Source organism: Thermobia domestica, chromosome 10 (genome assembly GCF_964235325.1).
Source record: "Thermobia domestica chromosome 10, izTheDome1.hap1.1, whole genome shotgun sequence".
In the NCBI taxonomy this organism is placed as follows: domain Eukaryota; kingdom Metazoa; phylum Arthropoda; class Insecta; order Zygentoma; family Lepismatidae; genus Thermobia; species Thermobia domestica.
The window spans coordinates 72,802,043-72,812,775 of record NC_137463.1 but is presented as its reverse complement, the minus strand read 5'-3'; the positions used below and the strand labels follow the sequence as shown (position 1 = coordinate 72,812,775).

At 34.3% G+C, this 10,733-nt stretch overlaps 1 protein-coding gene across 1 annotated transcript; it reads left to right on the top strand.

Moving 5' to 3' along the window:
* Positions 1–2,372: 2,372 nt before the first annotated feature.
* Positions 2,373–3,680, top strand: LOC145661506 (uncharacterized). The gene has a single exon (XM_081726824.1). The coding sequence runs from the start codon at positions 2,373–2,375 to the stop codon at positions 3,678–3,680; it is 1,308 nt and encodes a 435-aa protein (XP_081582950.1).
* Positions 3,681–10,733: the final 7,053 nt, after the last annotated feature.

Below are 10,733 nucleotides of genomic sequence, written 5' to 3'. Positions count from 1 at the left end.
TCATAGCAGCAAGTTTGAGTTGTTCTTTTGGTAATAAGAGGAATTACTAAAATTAATTAATAAGAGGAAAACTGGACCAGTAATTAAATTTAAAATGTTTAATAAGGATTAAAAAGTTAAACTAATCATAATAATAATAATATTAACTGTAAAATAAGTTTTAGAAACAATACTTTTATGAGAAGTACTATAAAGGATATATTCCATTTGTGGAATAATTTGGTGTAATTGCCTTATTAACAAAAGTTTAAGAAATTGCACACAGAGGAAGGAGCTAACAATTTTCCTAATTTTTCATAAAACTTGAACCCTCAACTTTAGGAAGAGCACCAAATATTACTTCAAGAGTGTTTTGGTCTTCATTTAGCCTCATCTATATTTCCTTTATAGTACATTTTTAAATATTATTTCCAAAAGCGTGTATATATATATATGTATATATATATATATATATATATATATATATATATATATATATATATATATATATATATATATACAACTTCTGAAGTGCCATCAAACAGCTCTAAGTATCAAAAACTTATTTGGACTCACGTAAAGAGACCAAAAGAAGTCTGTTCTGTAAGGTTAATTAATTATACGCAATATGTAGTTCTATAATATTCTTCTTCTACTGATAGTTTCGAAGAAAAGACGAAGTACGATAAATATGAACAAAAAAAAAAAAAAGATCCTCTTAGAAATATAAGTTCAAAGATATCGCGTCGTTTCCGAGTAATAAATTGTTAACAGCATGACAACGGATGATTCTGAAAATCAATTTTAAAGCAAAGGAAATAGACAGAGACGAAACTTTTTCGCAACAATTTTGATATTTTGTAGCATTAATTATCACAATTTTCGCATTTATGTCGCATTTACATTTTTTTTTCTTAATGTAGGGCAAGCTGTTTTTTTTTTTTTTTTAATATGGAACTTGTAAACAGTATATTTTTGGTATTAGGTGTATATCAAATACAAAAATGAGGATTTACCTTGATTAGGTGCACATTCTAAGTAATGTATTCACTGAAATATAGAAATTAATGCAAAACTTTTAATACTTCCTCTCACGTCATCCTTAATTAAAGGAAAACATGCAGCAAGACATTATCAATTCTTCTTTTCAGTTTGCTCTCCTGTCAGTAACAATCATATTATACTTGGAAAAGAATCTCTATTCTTTGTTAGTACGCCCCTGGCTCCATTCCATACATGACAATTTAATTAAGGGGACAATATTGACAAACCTCAAAGCTATACGAATAAATATTATTTCTAGAACACCCAATAGTAGACATTTTTTTACTGAAATGAGCCCACGACTTATTTTATTTATCTTTTGTGTGCTGTTTTGTTTATGTAATGTAGTGAACTTGTTTGATGCTTCATTTATAATTTCATGTTCATATCGTATATCTAGTAAGAAATTTTTGTCTTAAAATGGGCCCCCTTCAAACGGCGGGGAGCTTCTCTGGGAGGGCAGTTGCACCTCCTGCCCCCTTCACAAGTTACGGCCCTGTTATCATATGTTTATTAAAAGTGTTAGGTTTGCTCATTTATTAGTAGAAAAACGAGCCGGTTTAAAACCAAAAATGGTTTTGGTGAATTCAGTTAGTGACAGAATTTAAAATGTTTTCCAAGATTGTTGTAAAAACAAATTAAACTGTAGAGTTGACTCGCGTGGCAGTTTATAAATTGTTCGAGTGTCCAGCGTAGCTAGTACGTTCAGCTAGCACAATAATATAAGTACTTGCAACCCTAACTATAGCCGATGACAAAAGAAAAGGCATGACGCAAGTAAGATTGTCAAATTTATTCTCACTTAAATATCGGAGTATCGAAAACCTTTTTAAAATGTAGAAACTTTTACAGCAGATAAAAAAAGAAAGTAAGACTGATTGCTAGAATAACAATAGAGGTATGCAAACCCATTCTTTATCAGTTAAACTTCTTACGATAGGGTAAGTTTGGCAACATGAGCTCAGTTGTTGCCACGTCGCTGGTCGTCAGAAGCGCTACGCATGACAGTTTTGATCCATTTTGATCTGTGCTAGTTCAGTGAATTTTTGGTGCGCGTATCTTCTGTTTTGTTTTATTTTGTATATTTTTCTTGTTATAGTTACTTCGTGTGTTATCTATTTTATTATTAGTGTTGTTATTAGTTAATTTTGTGTTTAACTGCTATAGTGCTTTTTTTTTTTTTTTTTTTTGAGAAAGAGAGAATGACTGAAAATTCCCCACATTGTTATAAGAAGCAAAGAAAGAAAGGGAAACCTCTTTCTACTGGTGAGAAAACAATGTTATTAAACGTGTATTCATATTTTCGAAACCAGGCAGTGAAGGGGGGTATTGAAACTGTTTCAGAAGCAATGAGGAAGACCTCTGAAGCAACATTAGTGGGAATCACAACTATATCGAAAGTGCGTCAGGAATTCCATCGCACTAAAGGAAAAGTTTCTACTCCACGCAAGAAAAGACCAAGCGACAATAAAAATACAAGGCTGGAGAAATATGACTCTTTTACCCAAGCAGCAATACGCCGCAAAATTCATAAAATGTATAGAGACAAAGAGCTTCCTTCTTTGCGGAAAATTCATCGTATTATTGCAGAGGACGACGACCTGCCTACTTTATCATTATCGACGTTGCATCGCCTTCTACTTGACATGGGATTCAGCTTTATGTCTCGTAAGCGCCAATCTCTGTTGATTGAGAGAGAGGACATTATCGCATGGAGGCATCGATATTTGAAGAATATTAAGCAACGGAGGCAAGAAGGTAAGTGCATTGTTTATACTGACGAAACCTGGGTCAACGCTGGTCACACAAAGTCAAAGGCATGGCATGATACTACTATCAAAACAGCTAACCAAGCTTGGAGAGAAGGTTTGTCCTCAGGTGTCAAGGCACCTTCTGGAAAGGGGGGGAGGGTAATAGTTATTCATGCAATGACTGAGAGTGGGTTAATCCCTGGAGCTGACCTCGTTTTTCGCGGCACAAAAACAGGTGATTATCACGGAGAATTAGATTCAGCAAAATATGAACAATATTTCCAAGAAAAACTCCTTCCGAATGTACCACCAAATTCCGTGATTGTAATTGACAATGCTCCCACACATTCAGTAAAGGACGAAAAAATCCCAACGAAATCATGTAGTAAAAAACAAATTGTGGAGTGGTTAAAAACTAAAGGTGTTGAATGTGATTCAAACTGGAACAAATTTGAAGTAATAGAAATGTTGAATAAGGTTGCTTCTAATATAGAAGCCTCCTATAGAATAGACCGTATTGCAAAGGAAGCCGGACATGAAGTACTTCGTCTGCCCCCTTATCATTGTGAACTCTCTCCTATTGAACTTGTGTGGAGTAAAGTTAAGGGCCATGTTGCTTCAGAAAATAAAACATTTAAATTGTCTGACGTTCAGATTTTGCTCGAGGAAGGGATAAAAAAAATTAGTTCAGAAGACTGTAAAAACTATTTTGAACACATTAAAAAAATTGAGAAAGAAATGTGGGATGCAGATGGACTGATCGAAATTGTACATGACAGACTCATTATAGATTTAAATAGTGATTCAGAAAGTGAAAGTGACGAAGAAGCAGCCAACAGTGTCAATGAAGATCAGGACATGGACCTGGATGAAGACGATTTGGGTGTTTCTTACCTCCGAGAGTAAATTACGTATTGTAAGTACTTATACTTCTTCTTTTATTATTATTATTATTATTATTATTATTATTATTATTATTATTATTATTATTATTATTATTATTATTATTATTATTGAGTCGCTTACCGCTGCGCTGTTTGGTTTATGTTCTTGTTTTTTTCTCTCTCTCTCAAATCAGCCGCCTCATACTCATTATAAGTGGCAACGTCGCGCTCGTTGAACGTCATTTCCGTTTTATATTCTTCATAAGGTGAAACAGAGAGTAGGCATTATCACTCGAGACTAGCAACCATATTGAACGTAACAACCTGACAGCAAAAGACCTGTGGTTAATTTTTAGACTGTTTAACAATGATACAATCCTCACTGTTGAGAACTTCAATAACCTTACTTTTAAATTCATGGTAAGCAACTAACTAATCATGAACATTTTTACCACAAAACACAGTCAAGGATTTAAACAATAGTTCGGTTTTGTTGATGTCTACATCCAGTGTGCGAATTAGGTAATGTATATTGGGGGGGATAAAATTAGGCCAACAGGACGTAAAGTTTGGAGGTGCAATAATTCAAAATGAGACAATAATATCTTACTTCCCCCCCAACACATAAATATGACATCTGTAATAAATAAGAGATTTATTAATTCAATTAATCTAGACAATAACTATGTACGTACATATTCTGTGATATGCACACATAACACCTAACCTTTCTGAACGTATTCAAATGTACTCACTCTTGTGACCGTAGCTCTCTAAGGTTCATTTACTTAATAATTAGGTCCGAGTGATAGCTATGATCACAAGCATATGTTAATTCTTCCATTCATATTGAAATCTTCCATTTTATGTTATTACACATAGCCTTGCAAAAGACAACCTACTTCAGTATTATGAAAACCACTAAAATTATCGGTTAAACCGGACTTACACTTTTTTTTCAAATCCACGTATTAACCTATCACACGAGAAATGGTTTGTTGCTGTTCCCGATTTCTGTCATCAAGGTCAAATCTAAGGCCAAATATTTAAAAACTCTCAATTGAAATTTCGAGCTTGCGCTTCTACTCCCCGCGAAAGCTGCACTCTTCATGCTTTTTTTTTTTTTTTTTTTAAATCTCGATTCCGTGATATAGCTCAGGAAGTCAACATACTTTACGTTAGGTTACATATGAGTTGATTCACTATGTGCTACGTTATTCAAATAAAGTATAAACATTACATTGAAATTTTCCAAACAACATTATTGATGTGGACAGCAAACTGTACAGCGAAAAGAAAGATGGAAAAATGAAAGGTTAACTTTAAAAAGCCCGCTTCAGTTGAAGTGCTTATTCAGAAAGAGACAATGACATGGAGAACCAGTCGTATTAGCAAATGCTGAAGCAAATTTTCAATTATGCACCTATTCATCTTCACAAACATGTCTGCTCACTAGGGGTGCATCCCCAGCGTGTACGCTAACATATAGCCACGAGAAAATGTATCTCAGATTTTGAGTACAGTTTCAAAAGTTCATTTCCGTAAACTGTAAAAGGCAGTAACTACTATACTAATACCACAAATTAAACACAACTTTTGAATTGCATACACACAAACTACTAGGTTATGAGAAACATGCGCTAACAAATAATATACTGGAAAATGAAATACGACAGAACTAAAAACGGGATGATAATCAACACAAATGAATAGGATGAATGACATGTCCGACCTTCGCTAAATATGGTGGAAGAAGTTATTTGTTTACTTCTTGGACAACCGCAAAGAGCATTTATAAACCCATTATGAGACTTTGTTATGCGCATATAGAATATTCAAATTCACGAACGGCGACGAACTGAAGAGTATGACGATACGATTGCAAGTAACAACCGTAATCATAATAATACACTTCAACTAAATAACGGTGAAAATAGTGAGGAAATTGGAAATGACCAAAAGTGAATAGTTTACATGCTGATTTCGAAATACGGCTAGAAGATTAAACTGACAAGAAATGACAAAGATCAGTGAAATTTGGTGTTATACTAAGCATAGTTTGCGGAGGAAAGCAAGCATCCCCGGTGGGGATACTTCAACTGACTTCTTTGGGGGGGAACAAAATGTGACTGAGGGGGAAAATCCCCCTCATCCCCCCCCCCCGGTAATTCGCACCCTGTCTACATCTTTATAAAGTGAAACAGTTTCTGGATCAAATAACTCGCAGAGCTTTCTCATAAATGCAACGTTTTTTTTTTTTTTTAAGATAAATAATATTCGAAATGTACTTTTTAGTTATTATTAGCAATGATTAACAATAATTCTACTTTTTCGTTTTCATTCGCATTTATCGCAAGTAATGCCGAATTTCACACAAATTCGCGATAATATAAAGACGATTTCTGGCTCTCAAGCGAAAAGTTTGAGGTTTCCTGAAATATATATGCATTATTTTTAACGTTTCGCACATATCTCATTAACGAGAAAGAGAAGATCATGAACAAAGTCTGATAACTCTCGGTATGTCGTGGCAAGAAACAGTCATATAGGTATAAGCGTAAATCAATATAATTTCAGGGCTCATAGTAAGTCACTTTTTTTAAACTAAAAGTTACTTTTTTTTAAGTTGGTCACTAAAAGTCACTTTTAAAAAAAAATTGTCACTAAAAGTTACTTTTTTGGGAGGTAAAGTGACTGTTTCGTGTGATTTATGTTTTGCGTTGGCAGTTTTCTAAGAAAACTATAAAAAAAAATAAATAAAAAATGCAGAAACTTGTTACTCATTACTCTTCTGAAAGCTTCAGACTTGCTGCCACATGTGAAACAGTCAGCTTTATTCTCACTTCAACTTTTATTCTTTCTAAAGCACAGTGAATGGTTGGTGGATGCTTAAGGTGGGAACTCTCAAGGTGGGATTGAGAACCCATCTGTGTCTATTCTTTCTTCTATCATAATGTTTTTTTAGTTTTCTCTCGTAATAGTTAACGCTCCGCTCTACGTTGTGTGTGTGTATGTTTGTGCGGTTCACCATGTTCGTCTTGTGTTATGCTTCTTGTATGTTCTTCTTAAGAGTAGGTGATGAATTTGAATATTTCATGGCTTTCAGAAATCTCAATGCGAAGTTAAATATAATGTCTGGGATGAAGAAATTCGGAAATAGGCCAGAACTGGTTCCACTTACTCAGAAGCTTCTTATATCTGCTAAGTTTGCTTACCGTAACTACAAAGCATACTTAGAAAACTTAAGAAAGGAAGCAGCTCAAAAAGAAGTAAAGAAAAGGTGAAACAAAACAACAAACAAAGAGAGAGGTGATAGAGAAATCAACAAAGGAAAAAAGGGGCATGATGAGATTTTAGTCACTTTTTGGTCACTTTTTCGTGTGCTTTTGGTCACTTTTCAACTATTTACAAGAGGCCAGACCACTATGAGCCCTGTCATTTAGAAGGTAAACATAGAGTTAGAAATGTCTTGGCTGATCGATATTACCTAGAGCAGTTGAAACAAGAACTTGAGTACTTATATGCATTATAAGAATATGACTGTTTTACTTATCAGATCTTAACACCAGAGGTGAGTGCTCTGCCACTGAGCTACTTCTTAAATATTATAAGAGATGCTTCTCTCTCTTAAAAATCGATGCTAAGGTTTCCACAAAAGCGCCCAGTGGATGGATATATGCTTTCCTTGAAGGTTTTAAAATATTGAACACTTGAAGGATAAGAAGATGAGTCTGATGCCATCTCAAGTCCGCTCATTTGGGCGTGGTTGTGGAACTTTCTCTGTATCCTGACAGAGAGTCGACCTCAACTCCTTCTGATACTCTCATATATTACTGTAACTCGTAGCCTTTTGTATCCCTGTCCTAAGCTATCTCACAAGATATCCAATGGTTTAGCGTAGGCGATCCTCTATCATACTGGGCCAGTGGCGGCTCCCGAGGGAAGTCACATCTGTAAAAATTAAACTTTTCTCTGTACAAACAAAGGAAAGATAACTTTATCTAATACTCTAATTGTTATACAAAAATTAAAACGTTAGGTAAGTGTTCTTTCCTTATTTTTTACTTTTTACTTATCAGTACATCATATTTTTCTACTAATGACACATCCCTCAGAGCCTCCACTGGTGCTGCACCTGACTTCATTACCTATGACTTCATGATCTTATTTATCAGATAATTCGTGTATTTGAAAATGCTACGTAACAAATGAATAGTGTCATGGTAACCCAGGATTTCCTTGTTCTCTTTGATGAACAATAGGCTGAGACACGTGCGTGGGCTAAGGAATCGTTATATAAGTTGAGGAAAATCGACGAGGAAAACTCTACCAATTTTGTTAATCAAACAGTACAAAAGAAACAATATTTAATATTTCTGCCTCGCTCGTATTCCGTTGTTCAAGATAACCTTTTATATCAATAAAGGAATTCTAATAATTTCTGTAGACTCCTTCACAACACAATTAGATAACATAGTACCTTAATTATTATATTTTCACGAAAGCTCTTATGCTATTTGGAGTCCAAGTCTTTTTGCAGGATGAGGAAGGTGCTATTTAATTAACACAGAACATATAAGTTCTTATTAATTTATATAAGAAAATTGTAACTACAAGCTCAACTCACAGGTGATTATTGCTTATTAGGATCACGCAAGTATGACTTATAAGATTATAATGTTACTACACGGGGAGAAATCTTAATAAATCACAATCTTTAACAAGAATTAATTAGTAGCACTGTTCTCAGATTATACCTATTTTTGTTCCATCTTTTTTGAAATGAAATGAAACCTTTAAAGTTTTACGTTCCACGTATATGCCGACTAGACTAAAGGAGACACTGATGACGAGAAATGATTGAAATGGTGAAATGAATAAATTGAGAAGAAACGGGAAAACCCCTAGAAAACCCACGCACACGATGTTTGTCCATCACAAAGCTCGCTTGGCGCGGACCGGGGGGATCGATCCAAGGACACCATGCATCAGAGGTGTACACTTTACCACTGAACCTCATTTTTTGAACAGTCTAGCAGTGAAAGAGGGAGAAGGGCAAGGGAAAATCTTTGTATTAGGTTAGTTTTACTGGTAATGGAACCGTTTTTTTTTTTTTCGAACGTGTGAAATTTCAATATTGTAAATATTTTTTAAAAAAATGAAACATTCGAAAATAAAACTGTTGTAATTATTCATGAAAATTAATAGTCTGCACTCATTTCCTTTATGTGCCTTTTAGTCGTTTACTTCTGGTTGTGCATTAATTACAGAACTTATACAATTGCATAGACATCTACCATCATGAAGCGTTTCTGTTGCAACAAATAGGGATCTTCAATAAACTGAGTTCTCAATGTACTCTTTGATCTGGTGAAATTTTGTTAATTTTAACCAAATTACTTCTTAAAATAAAAGAGAAGTAGGCAAATTTCTCTAACACTCATGCATTAAGGCATATAATTACTTTTATTTAATATTTAAATACAGACGTTAATATAAACTTTATGTGCAAAATTTTGTATGTAAACAAATACCTATTTTCTAGTGCGACAAATTTTCTATATATATAAAAATGAAAGTGACTATACTTGTAACTTAACAACTCTTGAATTCAGACTGATCTCGATAAAATTTTCAACATAGAGAGGTTCGGACCTAGGATGGTTTTTGCCATTTCACTTTGAAGCTGTACCTTGGAGGAAGGAAGTGCGGATACATATTGAAAATTACCCATCTTAGTGTCAAACCCATAGTTTTTGAGGTTGCTGAGATAAACAGTGACATTTCCGATGAAGCTTAAATTCAAATTCAGCACTGCAACTTGGAGGAAAGGGAGGGGAGATATATAAAATGATGGAAAATGACCGATATTAGTGTCAAATCCATAATTTTCGGGGTTGCTGAGATGAACAGTAACACTTCCGATGCTGTTAAATAAAATTTCAGGCTCGCAACTTAGGGGAGAGGGAAGGGGATATATATCGAAACTGACCGATATTAGTGTCAAATCCATAGTTTTCGGGGTTGCTGAGGTGAACAGTGACACTTTCGATGCCGTTTAAATTCAAATTTTCCCCGTAAATTTGGGGAGGGGGAAGATATATAAAAATGATGCAAAATGATTTATATTAATGTGAATCCATAGTTTTCAGGGCCACTGAGATAAACAGTGACATTTTCAATGCAATGTAAATCCAAATTAAACGCCGACTTTAGGGAGGGGGAAGGGGATGATATATTAAAAAAATGATCGAAAATGACTGATTTTATTGTCGAATCCATAGTTTTTGGGGTCGCTGAGGTGAACAGTGACACTTTCGATGCCGTTTAAATCAAAATTTTGCTCGTAAATTCGGGGAGGGAGAAGATATGTAAAAATGATGCAGTGAATCCATAGTTTTCAGGGCCACTGAGATAAACAGTGACATTTTCAATGCAGTGTAAATCCAAATTAAACGCCGACTATAGGGAGGGGGAAGGGGGTGATATATAAAAAATGATCGAAAATGACTGATATTATTGTCAAATCCATAGTTTTCGGGTCACTGAGATGAGCAGTGACACTTCTAATGTCGTTTAAATCCAAATTCAGCGCCATGACCTGGGACGGGATATATATATAATGATCGAAAATGACCGATATTTGTGTCGAATAAGGAACGGAAGTTTCACATGTTAAATTCTTTAATATATTTGCCGCTGCTCATATTTACGCACTTGTGCGGTGTATGTGTGTATATGTAAATAAGATCATCTATCTTTTTGAGTTGTTCGAAAAATATACAAACAATAAAGAGGGATTTTTATCAGATATCAGAGAACTAAAAAGTAAAATCAAAAGCTGTTGCTTTAAGTATTTTTCCTGCTAGCGAAATACGTTGTATATATGCTGCAGACACATTACAGAAAATAAGATTTGCATCAGGCGAAGAAATAGTTTTTAAATTATTTTTTCCGAGTTTTGCCAATATTTTTGAACAAAAGATTTTTTAAGGAGTTCAAAATTTCCGGAAATTTTACACAGCACAAGAACGATACGTGTCTTCTATATTTGATAGCCTATATTTGATTTTAA